Below are 24,108 nucleotides of genomic sequence, written 5' to 3' on the forward strand. Positions count from 1 at the left end.
TATTAGACCTTCAGATTTAACCTCCTATGTCATCACAGGAGTCCTGACTTGTATTTGTGATTTCTTTGGGTGAAATAGAAAACAGGGTTAACTTCCTTTAGCCTATTCAGGAAAAAAAAAAGTAATTTCAGATACATTTTTAAGCTGTGCTTGTGAAGTAATTGAAATTTGTTCAAAATAAGAAATGATCTAGAGTTTCATAGTCTCTGCAGATTTTCTATCCATTCTTTATATACAGAAACAGAGAATAATTTGGGTTAGAAGGGACCTCAGAATGATTATGGGTCCCACCTCCTGTTTATGTCCATTACACTAGTCCTGTCACTGTTCACTTGTGAGAAGAGTCAGACTCCACTTGTCTGTGCCCTCCCACTGGGTAGCTGCAGACAGCCAGGAGCTCTGCCCTCAGTCTTGTCGTCTTCAGGTTGAACAAATGCATGCAGCTCTCAGCCTTTCCTTGGATGTTGTTCTCCAGCCCCCTAGCCACGCTGGTGGCCCTCCTCCACAGCTTCTTACACTGGGGAGCCCTAAACAGGGCAGTGATCCAGCGGCAGTTTCACGAGTGCCAAACAGAGGGGAAGACTTTCTTCCCTTTGCCGCTGGCATCCCGCTTGCTTTTGGGCACCTTTCCCGCCGGGCGCGCTGCTGGCTCTTCCACGTCTCCACAGAAGAGGCCCGCTGCATCACATGATGCAAAGCTGCTTCCTAGCCTGTCAGCCCCCACGTACGGGGCTATGCCATGGTTATTCCATACTTACTTATGTAAGGCATCCATAAAACTCAGTTTATTCTTGTTTCTAAAAATGTTTTCATGAGGATACTTGAAGAAAAGCTGAACAGCACAGGAAGTAATTCACATTTTTTTTAGCATACTGCACAAAAGGTGGCTAAATTGAAAGGGGGAAAGGCACATTTTGCAGTGTCTGCTCTAAATAAAAATGCTGTATATAACTTCTCTTGATTACTGAATTGCATTATTATGCTATTGTAAAAAAAAATGTATGTCTAGAGTGTTAATCAGAATTGTCTTTTAAAAGCTGAATTAAAAGAATATTCTTAGCACACAGTGAAATATGATTTTTTTTCTGATGCGACACTGTCAGGCTAGACTGATTAAAACCAAAGATAATCTTGATTATTTATTCAAACTTTTGTCAAACTCGAATACATGAATTTGCATGTATGCAGATTTGAACATAACCTTTTAGGTGAGAATTATAAACACAGGTTACTGCCTTTAGGAATTCTGTGCAGCAGCAAACATATTACAGTTTGCATCAGTGTCCCATTGTGTTATCTGGAGTCTGCATTCTAAATCACATCATCCTTGACTTCACTGCTTTTCAGTTATAGCTAGGGAATCAAGCATTCAAGTTAGTTCTGAGAAACTGTAGTGTAAATTAGGAAATACAGTTTTGCTGATTCACAAGACGGTGCTCTGGGTGAGAAAATGAGATGTTTATTGGGCAGTGCAGCCTCCAGTTTGGCACGGTGCCTTTAGTATGTCCTTGATGGTGATTTTTTTCAAATGCATTATTTGGCAGCTTGCTTAGCAAGGAATTCTGAAGTATCTTTCTGTTCCATATACTAAATGTCTCAAAATATTGTTCAGAGTTCAATGTCATCCAAGAAATCCATACTGAAAGTGTGACACGTTCTTAACACACTAAAGTCTCATAGGCTGCAAGTTCTAATGTCTTCTTCCTCTTGGCACCACAGTTACTTTTTTTCCAGTTACACTGAAAGCATACGTTTCATTGCACTAATCGGCCATTAATTTCACCTCCTACTGTTATCAGACTAACACTGAATTATTCTGGCTAGAGGTGTAGTGCCCATGGTTGAAGCATTCTGAACACGTTTGATCTTGTCTAATCTTGGAAGCAAAGAAGGGATGGTGCTGGATACCATGTGGATGGCAGACTAGGGAATTCTGCTTGGTGCTCTAGGCTTTGACCTGGACTGTGGAGTGGATTGCACCCTCAACAAGAATAGAGATGACACAAATCTGGAAGGAAGGATTGTTACACCAGATGGGTGTTCTGCTGTTCAGAGGGACTTCAGCAGGCTGGAGAAATAGGCAGACAGAAACCTCATGTAATTGAATCACAGGAACCTGGGGAAGAATAACCCCAGGCAGTAGTACACATTGTGGTAGGGGGCAGGCAACCAGATGGAAAGCAGCTTGGCACCTGGACTCACGCTGGACAAAAAGCTGAACGTGAGCCAGAAATGTGTCCTTATGGCCAAGGCAGCCAAGAGTTTCCTGGCCTTATCCATGTGTATAAATACCCAATGGGAGGGAGTGAAGAAGATGGAGCAAGACCCTTCTCAGTGGTGCCCACTGAAAGGAGAAGAGGCAATGGGCACAAACCAAAGCACAGGCAATTCTACTGAAATACAAGAAATTTGTTTTTATAGTGAGAGTTATCAAACAGTGGAATAGCTTTTCCAGGGAGGCTCTGGAACCTTCATCCTTGGAGATGATCTAAACCTAACTGGACACAGTCCCAGGCAACCTGCTATAGGAGACCCTTTGACCAGACAGTCTCCACAGGTACCTTCCAGCCTCAACTATTCTGTGATGCACTGATCTTCTTTGGTTACCTACTGTTGCTTAATTATCTTCTTAAGGTGTCTTCCTTCCCAATTATGTCAACACAGAGTTGCTTATCAGGGTAAATGTGTTTTCTTTAAAATACTGTAGAGTTTAAGACTCTGAAACAGTTTTCAAATCCATTTATGTTCTATTCAAAAACTCTTCTTTGATCCCTTCCATTCAGTCAGTGCTGAGTGTAATTAGTGTAGCTTCCTTCAACGGAAGCAGAGTTTAGTTCATACACAGTCTTGCTGATTACCACTTTTCTCAGATCTTCATCCTCCCCAGGCAGCATTGAGGCCCTTTAGTGTTCACATAAGAGCCATTTCTGCTTCAGAAACTGTTTCATTTCTCAGACAGCTTCACTTTGCTCTCGTCTTGCAAACCTTCTTCTCTGTACACATCAGAACTGCTATCAGTGTTCCTTGAAGAAGAGGGAGGGCCATTTCCTTGCTTGTCTTGATCTCCAGATTCAGACAAACTTGTCTGAAGGCTTTTGCCCTGTAACAATACTAGGTAGAAAAGTGATAGACCTGGTGATTTCTTAAATGTGTTTACAAGTTTCTTAATAGTTCTTCAATCTACAGGTAGGGTTAGACTTGCCCCTTCATCCTTTTAAGTCGTTATTGTGAGCAGACCTTTGCATTTCTAAGTAGGCGCTTTCAGTGTTAGAAAGCTCAAGACAACAGAGATAGGGTGAAGAGATAGGTAAAATCCTCTGGGGTACTACAGAGAGCTGCAAGCTGAGCAGGGGTAAGGCCAAGGTTAAGATACCATTGTTATTTCTCCAGAGTGCTGTTGTGTTACCACACTTTCTTATTAAAAAAAGTATTCCAATATGAATTTATACTTGGTTGCATTTGAAATTTTCTTCTGTATAGATTTTTCAGATTCTTTTGAGGGGGTATTCCATGTATCTAATCTTGATTTACTTCAGTGCTAACACTTGATTTTTATTATTAAGGCCTAAATTCCTGCTTTTGCAGATCTGAGCATTAAATAAAACAGGAAAGACAACAGGGAGCTTGTGGATGGTAGGAAAATATATTACTACAAATGCTTGAACCTATATCAAGCAAAAGAAAAATCATTTGGCAAGTAGATGTTTTATTCACATTCACTTATGTACATGACTATGTTCTGAGCTGAAAAAAAAAAAGAGAAAAATATGAGTCTCCTGAAGTATTGCTGTGCTGCCACCTGTGGATGTTTCCTAAGTATTGCTTTGCCTTTTTGGTGGAGTACTGCTGATGAAAGCTCTGTGGGAGATGGGGTTTTGGTGTTTGGGTTTTGGGGTGTGGTTTTTTTGTTTTGTTTTTTCAATTAAAACCTGAGAGTTCACAAAGTTTTAGTTTTGTGATTCAAAAATAGAAGGAAGAAAGTAAATGTTTTAATTAAACCCACTTCTTTTTCTTTTCCACATTTTCAGTTTTGTCCTTTCTATCAACATGCTTTTATGTACTTGCTTTTTGAACAACAGCTGTTGAGAGTTTTTACAATTTCTGCAGTTTTCTTTTTTCAGAGAGCTGATTAACATTTCCTCAACCGTTGATTGTGGCTGTGAGTTTATCCAGATAAAATAGAACATCTTTCACCAAAACCTGAAATGATTAAGTTTTTAGTGCTCTGTTTCAGTTGCTATAGGCATACAGAGTTTGGATTAAGGGGTGTATCAGCTGAGTGGTTTTCAACACATCTGACAAGTGCTTCAGACAAAAGTAGGATAGGCAGGTGTAAAGTAATTCACTTTTTCTCATATTACCTGGCTGTTTCTTTCAGTCAGTCAGCTCTTGGTCTTTTATTAGAAGTCTGAAATAGGAAATTTCAATGTCCTTTGCATAAAATTGTTATTAATTAGGACAGCTGAAGAGCCATGGTACTCACAGGAACACTTAATTTTTAGCTCAATTTCATGGTCTTATTGTCCGCTTCTCACTTCCCCAGGTCACTGGCGTAATAGGTAATGATGTTTTCTTTGCTTTTAAATTTTATTTTCATTGTTATTTCTTTGTAACATCCCTTATGGGATGTTTCCTCATTACTTTAGGATCATAGGATAGTTTGAGTTAGAAGAAACTTCAGGAGGTTTCTAGTGCAGCCTCGTGCTCAATGGAAGGTCAGCTCTGACGTCAGACCTGCTTGCCCAGGACTTTATCCAGCTGGGTCTTGAAAACCTCCAAGAAGGCTGCAGAGCCTTTCAGCTCTACTGCTTGGCTGTTCTTACAGTGAAAACTTTTTTTCCTTATATCCCTAATTTCTCTTGTTTCAACTTATGCCCAGTATTTCTTGTTGTCCTACTATGCACCACTGCGAAAAGCCTGGTTCCACTTTCTCCTTAACTTCTGTGTAGGTACTAGAAGGCAGCTGCTGGGTCTCCCTCCAACAGTCTCTTCTGCAAGCTGAGCAAGCCCTGAGGCTTCAACCTTCTTTTACGGGGCCAGTGCTCTCAGTTCACTGACTGTCTTGGTCAACCCTTATTCTGCATGAATTTCATCTTCTTTTTATCAAGTAAACAATCAGAATCCTTGCAACCTCATTTATCAGAGTTTTCCCATACTTAAATTCTGTGGATTTAGAGAAGTATTATGTGACTACTTTTATTATTTTTCCACCTGGTAGACCTGTGAACAATGTCACAGTCTAGTATTGGACTAGTACAGTATTCCAGTGAGGCTGCAGCACTGGGAGATGTGTATGGAGCACTAAAAGTAAAGACTGTTTATTCATTTTCTGCTGCATCTTAGTGTGCTGACACCCTTACAGCTGTGCTCTCTAAGCAGTAGACTACATGTGTCTTTACAGGTGATTAGGTCTCCCTTTCGACTCAATAGTTCAGAATTCTTCTGGGATGTTTGTATGCAGGTGTATGTACATCAGCAGTGCATGCAGTGTTGCATGATACCTTGGAGTTTATACATTCTGTTTCAGCTTTTCCCATAATCATTTAGCTAAATGACCAGTTTGGGTTCAGAGACTGAGCACTTTACAGGAATTTTGTTGATTAAAGAAAACTTGTGGTGATTGCAGTACCTGAAATTAAGTGCCATTCTCTTACATCTTAGTTTGCAAATAGTTTTCTGTAGCTTTACCATATTTGTTTAGGTCTTTTGGCTTCTATTATTTTTCATCTGTGGGTATACTTGTTTGCTTGCCTATGCCTGTGTTTTAAAACAAACAAACAAAACCCCTAAACCCACTAGGTTAAACTGGACACACAAATGTGGTGACTTCGCTACATAGTAGATGGTATTGGTTCTAATAGTTGGGTTTTTTTAATTGATGCTTTCCATAAAACTTCCTTGATAATCTACAATATGTCACACAATGAGAAAGTAAGATAGGCTTAAGTTCAGATTGGCTTTTGGCAGCTTTTTTCCTCTGTGACTTTAATCTTGATTTTAAATATTTCTCCATTGTCAGCCTTTTCAAGAAATAAATGTGTTTGTAATTATTTAGCTTTGTTAGTTTCACTGAAAAAAAAACAGTGAGGGTGTGCCCAACTGTATTAGTTCTTTTAGCAGGCACTGTTTTTTAAAAAGTTGTGGCATCTGCTATTTTAGAAAAGATGTCAACTCTATATCTCAGAAATTGCTGTCTTTGGATAAATACTTGTGCATTCCGGTACTAGAGCATTAGTGTCATCCTATGTTGGAATGTGGGAATTGTTGTAAAGAAAAGGGGAAGTTATCTGTAAGTAGTTAAATTAATACTCTGAGAAGTTGGCAAAACTAATTAATCAGATGAAAACTAGGAAAAGATAAGATAGAGGGTTTTTTTCCTGAAACAACATACTGTCAGCCCATTGTGTAGTGCTTAGCTAAGAACATACCCAAAAATTCACTATTTTTGCATTATTTAGTTCCTTGTTGTGGACATTCATCACAGTAAGATGATCACCTGAGCTGATTTCATCTCCTAAGCCAGCCCAGAAATAATCTGTAAGAAAAGCATGCAGGAAAAATAGGTTCTGGGCAGGTTATTGAGTTGAATTTGTTTGTTGTGCACTCAGCTGAGGATCAGCAGAGAAGGCATAGGACTTCTTTGGGCAGTACGGTTTGTCACATCGCTCAGGTTAAACATGCAATTTTACCTAAAGTGTAGTTTTATTTATAGTTAGTTTAGCATGGTTTTCACTGTGTAGTTTCTGGGTATCTGGTGGAACTTAGTAGTTCATCCATTCATTTAAACAGATGCTAAAAATCTTTTTAAAACTCTGATTGAACACTTCTGTATGGATTTGAGAGATCCAAATGTTTCTCCTCTTAGCTGCATGGATCATTTCAGAGCAACACAGATCTGTGATGTAGGGAAGGGTTTTGGGGTCACCACTACTCAGAATAAAAGCTCTTTGCCATGTAACAAGAGAAAAATGAGTTCTCTTCAACCCTTAGTGTCCAAAAGGACCTGTAATACCAGGATTGTTTTGTGGTGTTGACAGCTCATGAAAGCTTTAGGTGAGGAGGGAGAAGACAGAAAGGAGCATGATATGGGCCCGAAACTTAGCTCTCTACAGCATGTGGCTGGTTTTGCTTTGATTACACAGGCATGATAGGCAGAAACAGGAGTAACTTTTTTTGCCCTGTTCAATGGAGTTGTAATTCTTCCAGTCTCAATTGTTGCATCTTACACAGTAGCATATGTGGAGCTTAAAGTTTTGTTCTTCCCCTTATTTGCAGAGAGGCACATGAGACTAATGAAATATTGTGACCTTTCTTGGAATCTTTAATAGAGGAAAGAATGCAGAAATAATAATTAATGAAGAAACTTTGCTAAATCTATATGCTAAGGCCTGGTGTGGAGATCATCTCTGACATAAAAGTTTTTCTTTAAAGAAGTAGCACACAAAAATTCAAAATGGCTTCCTAAAATTGTAAATCGTACTTCAGTGATTATATCCTGCTATCTCGTAAGTGCTGACAGAAGAGACAAACTGGTATGGAGGCTAAATCATTATCTCAGTCTAAACCAAGGCCCTTGCTTTCCTTGAACTAATTTCAGCTCTGAACAGCTTCACAAAATTTAAAAGGACGTCAGAGGGGCTGCGCCAGTTCTGAATCAAGGTCTAGTCCATCTGGCATAGATTGCTGTCTTCAATAGCATCCACAACAAGATGCCTAGGAAGAGAAGGAATAGGGCAAGCATCCTCACCTTCCCTTCCCTCCCACCCCTGCCAAAAGAAATCTCACTCAGTTTTCAACTATTTTCTGCTCTCATGTTGTTCTGAAGTGGTATCATTTGATTCAATAAGCCGTATTGGCTCTCTCCTCCAAGTACCTGTGCAGTCTCTCCTTGAAGCCCTGTAAACTTTGTGCATCTGTAACAACTTCCAGGAAGGAGTTTCATAAAAATACTGCTCATATATCCAGAACCACCTTCTTTTGTTTGTTTTGAACCTCAATACAAATCGTGTTGTCACACTGTGGTTGGCTGAACTACTATGTCTAATAAATTCTGACGTGAAGCATTTTAAAAATATTATCTGTGTGTAACTTCTAATGATAGCTGTAGCCAATCTTGGTTTAAAATCATTATTCGCTTCTGGAAAATAACTGTTTTTTTTTTTTTTTTCCACTTGCAGGCGTTACAGTTTAAAGTATTTAACGACATTCAAATATTCTTTGTTTAGAATTAATTCAAATCACTATCCTAAATATTCTGGTTATTATTTTTTTACAGTGTCTGAGCAACACACCACCTCTTACGGAATACTTCCTCAATGATAAATACCAAGAAGAACTGAATTTTGACAATCCTTTAGGAATGCGAGGTGAAATAGCAAAATCTTACGCAGAACTGATCAAGCAAATGTGGTCAGGAAAATACAGCTATGTTACCCCAAGAGCATTTAAGGTCAGTAGGAATTTAACCTGAATGTACATTTTCGGTTTTGGTTTTGTAGTTTAAGTGTATGAAACTTAGAGAAATATGCAAGAACAAGAATATGAAGTAATTCTTATTAATCAGGATGCAGCCCATTCATTTAACTGTTGAAATACTTGGATGTATATTTAAACAAGTGTTAACTGTCCCTGTGCTTTGGTCTTTAAGAATTAGTTTTGGCTTCCTGTCTCCATTAGTTAGCTTATCTTTTATAACTTTATAAGTTTATAAATTTTACCTTCTCAGTATTCTGCTGTAGCATCTCAGAAGTATCTATTCTTTATAACAACTAAGGTACTAGAAGTATTTGTATTTTTTTTTTTTAGACACAAGTGGGACGATTTGCACCACAATTTTCTGGTTATCAGCAACAAGATTGTCAAGAGCTACTGGCTTTTCTCTTGGATGGGTTACATGAGGATTTGAATCGAATTAGGAAAAAGCCTTACATTCAGTTAAAGGATGCAGATGGGAGACCAGACAAGGTAGTGGTTTTGGTGTTGATCTTCATTTTAGTCAAGGCTATAGGTTGCAAGGTTGTACATGACTGTGCACTGAAAAGTTGGGACACTGGTCACGTGTTGCTTCTTCTGGAATAGTTTTCAGAAAATAAGCCAAGACCTTAAAGCAGAGTTTTTGTTCAAATACCTGTGCAAATTTCTGTTTATTTTGAATATAACTGGGGGGTTGGGAGGGTGTTAGGGCTTTGTTAAGACCTTTTGTTCAGTCCAATGCTGAGTTCAGTTGGAAAAATAATTTCCTTTCTGTTGTTCTTATTCTTACATCTACAATATGCAGCGTTGTGTCTACCCAGTACTTGTAATTTGGGGGAACTCCACTAGCATTGAGCTACAAGTATATAGATTGTTGTCTTGCTGAAGCTACTTGGAGTTTTTTCCAGATTATGTAACACCACTGACAGAATCTCTGCCCTAGGAAAAGCATATATCTTTTAACCTGTCATCCTGATACTAGTAACATATCTTACAGAGTCTTTTGGAGTGAGTGTTTCAGTGGTAACTGAGAATGTTCTATCAAGTACTCTTACTAATAATTCTCACTATTGATTTCCTGCTCCTTTTGTCATAACTCAGGGTGTGCTTTAATTGCAGGTGGTTGCTGAAGAAGCCTGGGAAAATCACTTAAAAAGAAATGATTCCATCATTGTAGATATATTTCATGGCCTTTTTAAATCCACCCTAGTTTGTCCTGAATGTGCTAAGATATCTGTAACCTTTGATCCCTTTTGTTACTTGACACTTCCATTACCCATGAAAAAAGAACGCACTTTGGAAGTTTATTTAGTTAGAATGGATCCACTTGCAAAACCTATGCAGGTAAGCTTCTTGGTTTCTGTACAAAACTCCTCACTAATGTGGTATTGACAATGGAGCTGAGCTCCATTAAGTTTTTTCAGTTTATAAGGACAGTAAGCAAATCCAACAAGCTTCAGTTTTCTGGTGTGCATTCTGAAGCCCCGCTTATAAGAAGGTATTCCTCAGTCTTTCTATTTCTATCATTTTCAGGGAAGATACTGGTAATTTCTTTATGGCTGTTTTAATAGGGCTGCTTCGTCTTTAAAATGTATGCTGTCCTCGTTTTTTATGTTAGTGTTACTCTAATGAATTTGTATGCTTATTTAAAAAATATTTATACACTTAATCCAGACTTAATTCCTCAGTTTCTTAGCCTCAGAAGGCAATTATTGGTGATAAGTGGTACAGAAAAAAACATGACTAAATATATTAGGTAGTCCTGAATTTTTCTGGGCTATCACTTAATAGCCAAAAGAAAAAAAATTCAGATGAGATTTCTCTGTAAAGAGTATCTCTTTTGCCTTTTTTAGAAAGCATGGTATTATAATCCTAGAATGGCATCAAACAATGTACACAGGGTATGGTAACAAAATCATGAATAAATGGTTCTAGCTGTACCTTATGGAGTAAGTGAGTATAGGTGAAATAGGTAAGACACAGGCCATTAGCCAGACTTGCAAAAAGGCTTTAACACCCAAAATAAGAGTACTATAAGAAGGAAAAAGGGTGAAAAGGGGGTGTTCTCAAAAGCAATATGAGGTAGGGAAGGCAAAGATAAACAGACACATATTAACTAGTGGGAGGTAAACCTGTAGAAATTTAATTATTTGTGAGAACAGGTTTGCACAAGGGCCCCACAGTAGTGGAAGATGAGCCTGTATGACATGTGAGATGGTTATGCAGGAATTAATAGAGTTTGGAAAGAGTAAGGGTTCAGTAGAGCTTTTGTGAATCTCAGTAACTCTAAGACTTAAGGAGTTAACACAAACACATGCTGTATTTGGCAATTAATTACAAAGATACAATACCTTATTTCTAATTATTCCTGTCTTTGTTATGAAAATAACAGGTAAGAGCCTTGTGTGGAGTTTCATTACAAACTGCGGGTGTACTGCATTAAGAGAAGCCACAGAGAGGTTTTCTTTGACTGTTAATCATCAGATTCTGTCTCTGTGTGTGAAATTAGAATTCAGTCTTTATCCATTGCCTGCCATTGCTTTTTTTGCCCCATTAATACTTCTTAAACAAGTTGTGTTATATTCCAGATTCAAGGATCTAGTCAATAGCATGCATAATACTTCAATGCTTAAATAAGTAGGTGCTATTGAAATATAAATCTAAGTAATTGGTGCTGTGAGTCTTATAGAGAAAGTAAAATAACATTAAAAAGGAAAAGCATTGTATGTACTAATGAATATAGTATTCAAATGTGTGTGAGTAAATTTGTGAAGGTAACTACTATGTTTTCAGCAGCATTCGAAATTTGTGTTAGTTGATTTACGTGCTTTACACTTGTAGTTCAATAATTGGAATGAAGTACATGAAGTATGCTGAACTTGTGACACATTTGGTTTTTTCTCATGCATATTTGTTCTCTTAAGATATTAAAATTACTTTTTTTTTTTCTTAGTACAAAGTGGTTGTTCCCAAAATTGGAAATATATTGGATCTCTGCACAGCATTGTCAGCTTTGTCTGGTGTTGCTGCAGATAAGGTAAGAGTGATTTCTTATATGATGCACAACCATGAATATTTTAACACAGATTAACCTATTTTAATGATGTATACTTCATTTTCTTTTTAGATGATCGTTACTGATATATACAATCACAAGTTCCACAGGATATTTGGCATGGATGAAAATCTAAGTAGTATTATGGAACGTGATGACATTTATGTGTAAGTACAGATAAAATGCTTCATGCCTCTTTGCAGTTTTAGTTATTTGCAAAGGATTTAAACCTAGACATAAAATAAAGAAAAATCTTGGGGGGGGGTGTTATTATTTTTAATTATTCCACTTTCATAGCCTTTCAAATGACAGTTGTCCTTTGTATTTCTGGTTGTTTTTCTTTTAGATTCGAAATTGCTATCAATAGAACAGAAGATACAGAACAAGTTATAATTCCTGTTTGTTTAAGGGAAAAGTGCAGGCACACTAGCTACAGCCATAGTGGTTTTTCACCATTTGGTCAACCTTTTCTCATAGCAGTGCCTAGAAATAATACTGAAGATAAACTGTATAACCTGCTGCTGCTAAGAATGTGGTAAGTTTGTTGTTTAAAGCAAAACATATTTTTCATGAATAACGCTGATAGTTGGAACCTGTCAGTGCTTATTTTTACATGCCTTTGTAACAAACTGGTTAGATTTGTGTACTTAAGTCTTTTATTTGCGTTCTGTTAAATATATTAAAACTAAATATTAGCCACTTGAGATGTGAACTATGATGGATTTTAATTTGGTTTTTTTGTTAGAATGACCTCATCCAAAAATTACTTTTGAAGACAACAGAGTCAGTCTATATTGTCAGTTACAGGGAATTAATTCTGCTATATACACAGCTATTTGTTAGGGCTTGGTAAAATGGAAATGTTTTGCCAATCAATCTGCTATGGTTCTCTCTCCTGTATCTACTATACAGATTTATATTCTAATTTATGTTGTAAAAGTACATGGTAGACACTTTCTGAAACTAGACCTGAATATCTGTCGTGCGGAAGAAATTAAAATCATATCCTGTCCTATTTTAAATTTATGCTTCATTTTCTGTTGATGTAACTTTCTCAGAAAGTAAACCCCTATTTCTTCGTATGTAAAAACATGGTTAATAAGCAGTTAAAGAGCTGATATCTAGACAAGCGGAGACTAAATACCAAGACTAAGGATCAAGTTGTATAAAATCAAGTAACTGCCAAAAAGATCATAGACGAGTGGAATTTCAGATGTGCCAGTAGGGCAATAAAATAATTCTGAATAAATCAGAAAGGAGTGCAGGAATACAGTACTCTAGAAACAATTTGCTGTAACTGTTCAATAATCTGGTTTGAACAACGTAAATATTTAAAAATACATTGCTTCTAACTTTTGCTTTCATTTGTTATCTCTAGCCGATATGTGAAAACATGTACTGAGAGTCAAGACACTGAAGGATCCCTACACTGCTGTAAGGACCACGGTATCAATGGCAATGGCCCAAATGGAATACATGAAGAAGGATCTCCGAGTAAGACTGGAATATCTGAAATTGTTTAGTATTTTGTATTCAATTTGAAATGGAAGTTAATTCTCTGGCATCTTTCAATTATTGTTATTCTACCTTGTATCTTCCTCCTTATTCTTCTATTGTTTCAGGTGAAATGGAAACAGATGAACAAGATGATGAATCCAGCCAGGATCAGGAACTTCCTTCAGAGAATGAAAACAGCCAATCAGAAGACTCAGTTGGAGGTGACAATGACTCTGAAAATGGATTATGTACTGATGATACTTGCAAAGGTCAACCACTCACGGGACACAAAAAGCGACTGTTTACATTCCAGTTCAATAACTTAGGCAATACTGACATAAACTACATCAAAGATGATATCAGGCACATTAGATTTGATGATAGGCAACCTAGGCTTGATGGTAAGTCATGGGGAAGGTGGTGGGCAACATTTGATTCTGATACTTTTTTCTGACTCTGCTTCCATAGAATAGTGTTTCATTCTATGTGCTATTTGGTATATCTTATTGTCCAGTAGTAAATTCTGATATTGTATTGTTGTAAATAACTCTCTGAAATGCAGAAATTGTCTGTGCTTCAATTTTTTATCTTGTATTCATGCTAGCATTGTCTAATTCATTTTGAAGAGTGTTTGCCCAAAGTGAATAACATTTCATATAAAGCAAGAAATACTATTAAGAGAAACCATGTTTTTAATGTTTCTTAGAAACATCTTTCCTTGCTTTGGATTGGGATCCTGAATTGAAGAAGAGATATTTTGACGATAGTGCGGCAGAGGTAAGCTGTTTGTGTTGCTCCCCTTTCCAGCACTAATAAAACTTAAATGTGAAAAATCCAATTTAATTAATGTGACATAAGGAAACTGTAAGTTTACAAAAGAAGCTAGCATGTCTTTTTTCATGTTACTCATAGTAAATACATTGTCATTAATAAATTTCTTACACATCTAAATAATTAGCAAATCTGAGGCGTACTAATTGTCTGAAGCTGTGCAGAATTTTGCTTGAATGGTTTCTGATCAGTTTTTCCATATGTAGGAGTTTTGTAGTTACTGTTTATAGTAAGACAACATCACTAAAATGAGTTTTGTTTCATTTGTTCTCTTAACTCAAGAAATACTTCTCTTTAGGATTTTGAAAAACATGAAAGTGTGGAATATAAGCCTCCCAAAAAGCCTTTTGTGAAGTTAAAAGATTGCATTGAGCTGTTCACAACAAAGGAAAAACTAGGTGCTGAAGACCCATGGTAAGGACAGAAAATTCCAGTTACGTTCTGTGGTGTATTTCTCAAAATGTAGTCAACCCACACTTGAACATTAACAGACATACCTACTCAGTTTCTTAACAGCATTTGGAATTTTGTCACTTCAAGCATAGTTGAAAGTTCTCAAAATGTTCTCTATTTTGATCTGTTGCTTAACTAAAATTGTTTCTATATACAGAAGGTTCAGAATTAGGAAGGAGAGTGGATCCACAGGGTGAACTGTGATCCTCAGCGAGTGTGTAGTATTGTGCCAAATCTGGGGTAGTGGTTTAAACTCCTTTCTGAGATGAGAAAGGCTGGTGCATACTGAAGTTTTGTTATGCAGATGGATAACTTGCCTTGCATGGATATATGAAACAGAGGCATACTTAAACAACAGGTTTGTGGGTTGGGGGGCATCTTTAGTCAGTGGAACCTCTCAAATTCATGTTTCAACCAAGAAGTTTTTGGCAGAGACTTTTATTCTGATCCATGGTTCTTCCAAATTATGATTTGGAATCACATATGAATATTCACAGTTACAGAATGTTCCCATAAGATTCTTCTTGCCCAGGAATTTTCTAGCAGATAAGAATCCTTCATCAACACCTGAAGATCAGAATTAAATATGGTGAAGCACTTCCATTTTTTGTAGCAGAGTATTTTAAGCAGCGTATTTAAACTAGAAAATAAAATTACTGTTGAAGTCAAGCAGTTGCTACTAGATACATCTCACCAGAGGTCATTAATCACATTCTTTCTTCATTTATCAGGTCTTCATAGGTCTAGTCTACAAGACCTCATCATCCCTAGTCCAGTGCTATTTGTGTTACAGATATTCTAAGCCAAGTGAGAAGACAGATCTTCAGTGACAGCCTGTCCTTGCAGTTCTCCTAATTTCTCATGTTTTCTGATGTTGCTATGTAAAGAGACTGTGCAGTCTTTCATAATTAGGGCTCATCTCTTTTTTTTTTCCTAGATCTTTACTTGTTAGATACCAAGATGTAGAATATGCTTAGACCACTTCATAGAAGAGCTGCTTCCATGCATTGTTCTTACTTACCTTCCTCCCTGAGCCTTAGTTCTTAAAAGATTCAAGTGTGCACTGCAGGGAACAGAATTTGTAAGTCACTGCCTGTTTAGTACTTGCCTGCTGAGGAGGCAAGTCTTTTCAGTAAGGAGATTTTTCGGGTTCCGGTAGTCACTGATACCTGGTTTTAGTGGTAGGTGGGATGGGGTGGGAGATGGATAAATTTGGAAATAGAAACTTGAAAGAACCACAGTTGTGTGTAATTTAGGGCTTTTCATATAGTCAGTTTTCCTGAAGTAATTTCATAACCGTTCATCTTTTTTTTATAAAGTATAAGAAAGCTGTGTTTTAACTAAAGATACAGGGACTAGTGTAGAAGACGAGAATCCTTTATAGAGGTTGCTACTTTTGTGTTTAAAATGCTGTCAAGCTTCACTGTGAGCACACTTGCACAGTAGCACCTCATGTTTTAAACTGGAAGGGCTATCAGTGGCATTAATATCAGAAGATGGAACGTGTATGTTTCAGCTTTTACTCATTCAGTTTCCCCCATGTTACTGGATTTCTCCATGATAATATATTTTAACATATATATGGACTGCAGCTATTTAAAACTGGGGATGTTTTCTGTTCTATTTTAGGTATTGTCCAAACTGTAAAGAACATCAGCAAGCTACCAAGAAGTTAGACTTGTGGTCACTGCCCCCTGTACTGGTCGTTCATCTAAAGCGCTTTTCCTACAGCAGATATATGAGGGACAAGTTGGATACACTGGTTGACTTTCCAGTAAAGTAAGAAAGTGAAATGTTTTGATGCTAGAAGTATAAAAGTTAACATGACTAGAGCACAGGTTTAATTCAACAGTTATGTGAAATGGTTTTGTTTGTGGATTCCATGCATGGATCCAGTAAATACTGATGACAAAATGCTTATAGGTGAAAAGTACAAGTTTGGAAAAATAGTAACAGTAGACAAGTATGGGAAAACTCTGTCAATAGTTTTGGATATGTTTTGGATAAGTTTTGGATAACAGGTTCCTGTTCCACTGCTCACAGAGTGAAAGAGGTGCACTATCGGTGTAGTCTACTCTGTGTGGGTTTTGTGGGGAATATAAAGTGCTCAAAGACCACCAAATAGTGAAATGGTTAAAAAATATTATTAACATTACCTTCTTCTGGTTGTGTTTTTTTGTTTGTTTGTTTGTTTGTTTGTTTGTTTGTTTGTTTGTTTTTGTGTGTGTGTGTGTCTCTCTCTCTCTTTTCATTTTGGTTTTGGGTTTTTTGTTTTTGTGTTTGTGGTTTGTTTGGTTGTTTGTTTTTTTTTAAACAGTGACTTGGACATGTCAGAGTTCCTTATTAATCCCAATGCAGGGCCATGCCGCTACAACTTGATCGCGGTCTCCAACCACTACGGAGGAATGGGAGGAGGGCATTGTAAGTTGACTTCAGACATCATCATTCTACATACCAGATTTTTTTCCACGTTTATTTTGATTTAAGTACTGATCACTTTAAACCAATGGCATTTTTTGATGGTTGATGGACAATTTTTTTTCAAATTACAAATTTGAAATTTGAAACAGAAATTACCTTGAAGTGCTTTCACAAGAATTCTAACACAAAAATCTATATGAAGTGAGCTTTCAAGCCTAACTGTAGGTTCTTGTAGCTATGCATACTGTGAAATAAGAGCTACAGTACTTCTACAACCAATTTTGTCTTACTTGTCTATATTTTTCTACATTGTGCATCTCCTTGAAGGAAGAGCAGAAAATTAAAGTGACTGGGGGATTTTATTTTGACAGTCCTTTTCTCACTATACATTCTGTTTAGAAGGGTCATGTTACTGGTTCAGCTTGCTTTGCTTAGATCTATGAAGGTACCAGTCCTTAGACATTGTACGTTTTTGTCCTAGATACTGCTTTTGCAAAAAACAAGGATGATGGAAAATGGTACCACTTTGATGACAGTAATGTGTCCACTCCATGTGAAGACCAAATAGTGGCAAGTACCTTTCGTGTTCCTAAAACTGGGATTGTTAATGATGTTTTTTTCTTGGGGGAAAAAAAAATGAAGAGCAAATCATGAACCTGACAGTAAATTTGTAGGTAGCAGTTTGTGTTCTTTCGAAGGACAGCACAAAACAAAATGGTTTGCTCAAACCTGCATAAATAACTTCCATGAAAGCTTTGGACTTCATTGTCATTTTATCTTGTAGACTTGGAAGCAAAAAGAAGAAGGATAACTTGGATTGTTAATGTTTTGTCTGGAGCCTCATGAGCATCTTACACTTTTCTTTTACAGTCCAAAGCAGCATATGTGCTCTTCTACCAGCGACAGGACACGATCAGTGGAACTGGCTTTTTCCCTCTTGACCGGGAAACTAAACAAGGTGCTTCAGCTGCCACAGGCATCCCACTAGAAAGTGATGAAGACAGCAATGAAAATGATAATGATATAGAAAATGAAAATTGTATGCACACCAACTAAAGGAAGAACTAGAAGCCATAAAATAGACTTTCCTACCGGGGATACCTATTGAAAGAGTGAAATTGCCCACCAAATTAAGAATAAAAATATGAGATGGGGAATTTCGGATAACAGAATGTAAATCTTTATTACATTTAACATGTGCAGTACTTGAAGTGAAACAATAAAAAGTTAAACAGAAATTGTCTCTAATGCATTTACAGTCTTGTATTCACAAGCTATATATAGGAAATCACAAATAAACCCCTTTTAAGTTTTCTGCTGCTGTTCTGATGGATTATGTTTTCTTTTGTTTTGGATGTGAGTTAATAACTAAAATGTTAAATCTGTGGACTTTGGACATTTATTTTCTTCGTACTGCAAGAATACTACTGCCAAGTCTAGTTTCTGGATCCATATATACATGTTCCTTAGGTTGTCACGCAGACTACAAGTAAAAATGTCATAAGTATATAAGCAGTAGTTTTCTTGAAACAGCAAATTCTTGTTTCTCCCTAATTTTTTTCTTTTTTAAATTCGGTCACAATAGAAGAAATATCTTGAAAAGGTGTTTTAACCTTTTGTGATATAGTTGACCATCCAGAATATTATGTTCATCTTACTGCTACTGTGGAACAGGTTCTGGATTTCATGCTGCATTAACAAAAAGGTTTTCAATTAAATGTAAGTATCCTTTGTTGCTTGTTGGAATCTACTCTGCAGACATAATTCCTTATCTTGCTTATAAGACATGCATAATTTCAATCTGGTGTCAGTCCAAAACTGAAAATTGTGCTGAGTTTTCTCTCCCCGGTTTCTGGAGTTTGACAGCTTGCAAACTACTCTGTAATAGGGTCAGAGTTAATAGTATTCTGTATCCATAGCAATGACTGTGTACTGGGCTTAGATGAGAATTTTTTTCAATATAACCTGCCTTTAAATTGTTAATGAACAAAATGACTTTAAAGGTAGGCCTGTTAGTTTTCTTTGTGTGTTCCTGGTGGAATTCACCATAGCCTTACAGCATATCTGAAAAGGTAACTCTATTATAAGAGAATTGGCATTTGCATGTTCAAGTCAGAACCTGTACAGTATATAAGGTATACAAACTTTGGATTGGATTTTAGTTAACTATATTCAGGGGTCCAGGATGCCAAAATACGTGTGACATAAGTTTGGAACATTTATTTAATTTGCTGCTTTCCCTTTGATCTAGTTGGAAGAATGTATTGTTGATTTGTATACAATACTGCCTTTGAGAGGGGCTCTTAAGAGTGGGGGCACACTTCACATATCTGCTACCTGGAGGGTTGCTTTGTGTCCCAACGTTTAAATAAATAATTTAAAGAAAAAAAGCAAAAAGTATGATGTTCTTCACTTGAACTATTCAAATACAATAGGTTATAAATTGTGTATTGTAAATAAAAGTTCACTCTGTGAGTGCACATTTTGGTAAATTATTTATTTATGTTAGCATTAAAAAGTTTAAAAAATTGCATTTGACCAGGATATAAATGAGGTATGTTGGACATGGCTTTGCTTTATACCTTGATATTAAAACTGGTGTTTCATCCTGGTATTTTAAAGCTGCTTTGAGGTTGTTTTTTTGGTTGGTTTGTTTTTTTTTTTTAAATGTCAACTAACCTCCTGCATGACAGAGGTTAAAATTTTGTCTGCACTTGAGTTCACTTGGGTTTACATTTGAAATGCGCATGTTTATTTATACAGATTTCAATAAAGCTATTCAAGGCCTTATTTAGTCTTCCATTTTCTTACAAATTCTTTTGCTCACAGTGTTTGTGTGATGGATAGTCTTTGTCTAAGATTTATATCGTCAGTTACAAAATGGCAGTTTAATGACCAACACAAAATAAGATTTATATATACTATCCGCTGGAAATACTACTAAAGGGATAGTCTCCTGGCATTGTCTGGCTCTAAAGATGTTTATAAGGCTGCAAAAAAAAAAAATTTATTGTCAAAAAAACCTATTATTTGTTTTTGAAAAGTAATACTGTAACAATAAGTAATCAAATTGAAAGATAGTAACTCTGAGATAGCTGGTGAAGTGAGGCAATATATTAAAGATTAGACAAGCCAATATGGTACAGAAGACATGATACAAGCTTTTGGCTTAAAACCTTGCGTTTTATGTGTGGAATACAGTAACCCAATACACAGCTATGTACTAAATAGCTTGTGAGTTTAACTAGTGCCCATTTTAATGAGACCACTTGAGAGATGAGATGTATCTGTGGAGTGGAGGAAGTAATCCTAGAGCAGTGATCATCTCTTTGAGTAACACACACAAAGAGGCCCCCTACATTCACATTCCCATTGGTTTTCCCATGTCATGTTAGCCTAGAACGTGGCTGCAACGGTCACAAAGGAGCAAAGGATCGGGTCTGACTTCCCAAAGTCTTCCTTTGGAGTTCGTGGATTGGAGCTTTAGTATCTGATAACGCAGTCCCATAATGTACTTGGCTCTCCCTTTGCAAATGCAGAGATACATACATCTATGGGCTCTTCTGTTTGAAGGAATGTACCTAACTACTAACAGTTTGGATCATCCAAGTAGAGTTTAAAAGGGTGTTGATCAAAGTAACAGGAAAAAATTGTGTCGCTTCAGATTATTTTTTTCTTAATTTGGCTTCCAAGATTACACACAGTGAGGTTTTTAAGCTTCCCAATCAGATATAAAAATCAATAACATTTCTATATGACTGTCTTAAAGGTTTCTGGGAGTTCATCCAAGTTGTGAGTTTCATCAAACTGTTACGTATTCACACGTAAGGTATGATAAATCATCCAGTGGTAAATCATGCTTAAAATGAAAAACTACAGAAAACATCTTATTCTGTATGGTGTTTATCAAAAGTTATTGTCATTCAGCTAGGCATTTATCGAGAGAGATGTCCAAACATCTCTTTTTATGAATCATGTCTGATTAAAAATCTACAGTATGCTTTCTTTTTTTACTTCTATCCGCAGCAAGCTTTTTTCTGGCTGTCATTATCAGCATAAACCCCAAAATTACAAGACAGAGTTAACCTTGTTAATGTGAGAGTCACAGAAACAAAACAGAGTAGGAGGTAGAAGACAGCTTGCAATTCCCAGTTACTCCATGGATTTCGTGACAGCAATTTAAAAGCCTGTCTGGGAGGGGGGCAGAGAAGAGATACTGCCCAGGACTTCTTGTTTTAATTGGCTTCAGACAGGGTTCCGGATGCTTCAGTGTAGATCAGTGCCCTGATCTCTTCCTTATCCACTTTTTTTTAAAGTCCTACCTGCCTTCCTGGCACACTGAAGTGAAGTTTGCAACTTACAGTTGAGATGACAGACGAGAAAAGCTGTCGGATACTGCTCTGCCAGATGATGTAGAAACACCTCCTGCACCTACAGCCAGTTGCTAAGAGGAAGGCCATAACCCCTCCTAGCTTTCCCAGCAAGTTAGTGCTGTGTACGGAGTGCAGTGTATTTTTTTAAGCATTTTGAAACCTTTAGAGGAAAGTCAGTATGGCAGGCAAAGAAATTAATTGGCAAACTCACCAGTTTTCTTCAAAAATGATGCTGCTGCCTTTGACATCAGCCTGTAATTTCAGGGTGTAATTTCTAAGTACTACTTACTTTGACAAATTCACTATTAATGTAGTGAAACAGTTAATATGAAAGCTATGTTTGATAGAATAAGCATGCTCTTAGTCTTCAGGCAAATTGCTCTCTTCAGATCTTTCAATTTTCCTTCTGAAAACAGTTCCACTTTCTTAGTTCCAGCATTGGATACTTTGTCACTGCATGCTCCCAAGCCAGGCAGAGAGACTTGCCTTACTCCAAAGTAAATCTGGGCATGGAAACCTCAGAAGTGGTTGTGACAAATTTATGACCAATTTCTCCCATTAACTAGGGAATTAACTGGTTTACTCTACACCAAGTAGCATTAACAGTCATCCTGGGCCAAATAATGCTAAAGCTGATACAGGGCTCAAACGTTAAAGAATTGACATCCATCAGTATGGTTTTATGAAAAGTAAGTTTTGTTATTGTTATCACCTTATGTACAACATTGCTCTCGTCAAAACATGAGTGTTAGAACCAACAACCACCTAACACCAGTTTCCATTAGGAAATTGTTATGGAATAGGGGTGTTATTGGAGAAGTTAGTGGCACTTGGTCTTAAATTAATGTTTTTATTCAGTGTGTAAAATATTCACATCACAGCTACAGAACGTAGAAATCAGTGGTTCTCAACCTGGAGGCCATGATGTCATCACAGGGGGTCCACAAAGGCTTAAAGCAGGGGTGGGGAATGTCCAGCCCAGAAACATATGGTCTGGTCCACAGAGAAAGACAAGCTCATAGAAATATCCATAGATGGTGCTCTGACGCAGCTGACCTTCTTGCCAAATTTGAGGACCCTTCATCAGAAAATGGAAATAAATATTTGATATAATCTAGTACTTGAAATCTTGAATTAAGTCTCCGTGGTCCGCAGCCACAAAAGGTATTTAAGGGGGGTCTGTGGTGAAGGAAAGGTTGAGAACCCCTGTAAAGTACTCCTAAATCCTGTGCAGCCCTAGCAGAGAAGCAATTCAGCACAAAAACTCCCAACATGAAACAGTGGCATAGGAACTTGACCTTAGATACATAAGCAGAAATAGGACGTTGTCTTCATTTTCCCAGGCCTGTAGTAAGTATCCTGGGAAAATACACCATTTGAATTACTACCTTTAAATATTCAGGTTGTAACTTCGGAGACACTGCAGAAAAAAGTTACAACTCCAGAGTAAATACTTGTACACTAACAGATATAAAGAACTGTTTTCTCAGGAAGACTACTCAGAAGTGCCTCAATTTCTGTGCAATACCTTAAGAGGGGGAAATAACTATATGCAGGGGGTATTGGAGCAGAGAGAAATATTCAAAGAACTAATGGTTCAAAACTGAAACGAGACAATCTGAAAATAGAGACAAGTGTGGGATTACTTTTTATGCAATTACTTCTGAACAAGAAGGAGGAGGATACCAACGGAACAACCGGCAGAGGCAGGTGGTGGGTGCTACGGCAGCTCTGGGCTGAGGAGGGAGGCAGCCGAGGTGCGCAGTGGCCCTTCCCTTGCTGGGATGGAGGCTTAGTCTGAGCTATCTGCCTCAGCTTTGAGATCTGTGAATGCCCCGTTTTTTTCCAGAGGAACGTTCCTTCCTCTTCAGATCTAATGGTGCCACTTGAAAATAATGTAAAAGTTTTGAATGGAGGCCTGAATTTGTAGGTATTTGTTCTGAGCTCAGAATGTTTTGAGGGAAGGCCTTCAGGAGTAGTACAAGACCTCACTAATATGGGAATAAGCCCCATGGGTTTTCTCAGGGTGACAAACCCTATGACTTTTTTTCCCTTTCCTGCACTGTTGGTACTAACTTAAATTCATGAAGCTGCTCTAAATCCCACCTGAACAACTTCTTCACTTTATTGCCCTTTCCTCACAGGATCACTTTGCCCTGAGTTACTGCCTAAACTGAAACACACATCTCCCTCCTCCCAAGGAGACTCTCTTCCCTGGCGGTGCTGGAAGAGCACCCCTCCTTTTCCACAGCCACTGCTGCTAAAGCACAATGACCGGTTCGGGCACGCACCTGTTGGAAAAGTGCACGATCCCTCAAAAACAGAAACCTACACATTCTGCAATTGGAACAAGTCTGCAGCCAGCTCTGAGGGCACAAAGGTGTTTTCTAGAAGGCAACAAAGAGCGTCTGGAAAGAATGCAGATGAGCTATGTTTGTTTCCAACATCTGTCAATGTTATAAAATGCATACTGTGTTGTGGGTGTTCTGTAAATGTGTGTTGGCTGAGAAGAAAGTCTGCAAACAGAAGGGACAGTAATTACTATCTCTGTGTCATCTGTACTTATTAAATACAAAGCACATCCCTTCTGTCAGCTCAGATGAATGTTTCTCAATGGTACTCAAGAAACACACGGCTCATACAGGACTGGTTTCCTTGGGCAATTTGTGAATAAGATAAGAAGGTATTTGGATCCTATTTGAGTTTTGCTCCCCCCATTCCAATGGGGAAACAACAGCTTCCATAAACCCTAATATAATTCAGCAGCAAGTGAACAAGTCAGTAAGAGTTACACAGTATAGGTACTCTGTAGTTGCATTTGTCAAATCATATAAAACGTATTAGCCACGTTGACTAATTTTGCCTTACCTAATAGCTGCTCAATTAATGAAATTCAGTGTCTAAATAACCTATTTATTTGGTGAGACTGATGTCCTGAACAACTTTGCCATGCACGTCATAGATCCCAAATACAATATGTAGAATTGAGACCTAGATTCAGACACA

At 37.4% G+C, this 24,108-nt stretch overlaps 1 protein-coding gene across 1 annotated transcript in view; it reads left to right on the top strand.

Annotated features, from left to right (window-relative positions):
• The window catches only part of USP15 (ubiquitin specific peptidase 15), an 18,944-nt gene extending 977 nt beyond the window's left edge, over positions 1 to 17,967 (top strand). The window contains exons 2-15 of the mRNA XM_008938304.1: positions 8,276 to 8,449; positions 8,806 to 8,964; positions 9,592 to 9,816; positions 11,426 to 11,509; positions 11,600 to 11,694; positions 11,874 to 12,062; positions 12,906 to 13,021; positions 13,150 to 13,425; positions 13,731 to 13,801; positions 14,154 to 14,269; positions 15,938 to 16,087; positions 16,626 to 16,729; positions 17,211 to 17,299; positions 17,600 to 17,967. Of these exons, the coding sequence (XP_008936552.1) occupies positions 8,276 to 8,449; positions 8,806 to 8,964; positions 9,592 to 9,816; positions 11,426 to 11,509; positions 11,600 to 11,694; positions 11,874 to 12,062; positions 12,906 to 13,021; positions 13,150 to 13,425; positions 13,731 to 13,801; positions 14,154 to 14,269; positions 15,938 to 16,087; positions 16,626 to 16,729; positions 17,211 to 17,299; positions 17,600 to 17,785 (2,034 nt within the window). The 3' untranslated portion in view covers positions 17,786 to 17,967. The remainder of the gene's footprint in view (positions 1 to 8,275; positions 8,450 to 8,805; positions 8,965 to 9,591; positions 9,817 to 11,425; positions 11,510 to 11,599; positions 11,695 to 11,873; positions 12,063 to 12,905; positions 13,022 to 13,149; positions 13,426 to 13,730; positions 13,802 to 14,153; positions 14,270 to 15,937; positions 16,088 to 16,625; positions 16,730 to 17,210; positions 17,300 to 17,599) is intronic.
• Positions 17,968 to 24,108: the final 6,141 nt, after the last annotated feature.

This window comes from Merops nubicus, unplaced genomic scaffold, assembly GCF_000691845.1.
Source record: "Merops nubicus isolate BGI_N331 unplaced genomic scaffold, ASM69184v1 scaffold11234, whole genome shotgun sequence".
Taxonomy (NCBI): domain Eukaryota; kingdom Metazoa; phylum Chordata; class Aves; order Coraciiformes; family Meropidae; genus Merops; species Merops nubicus.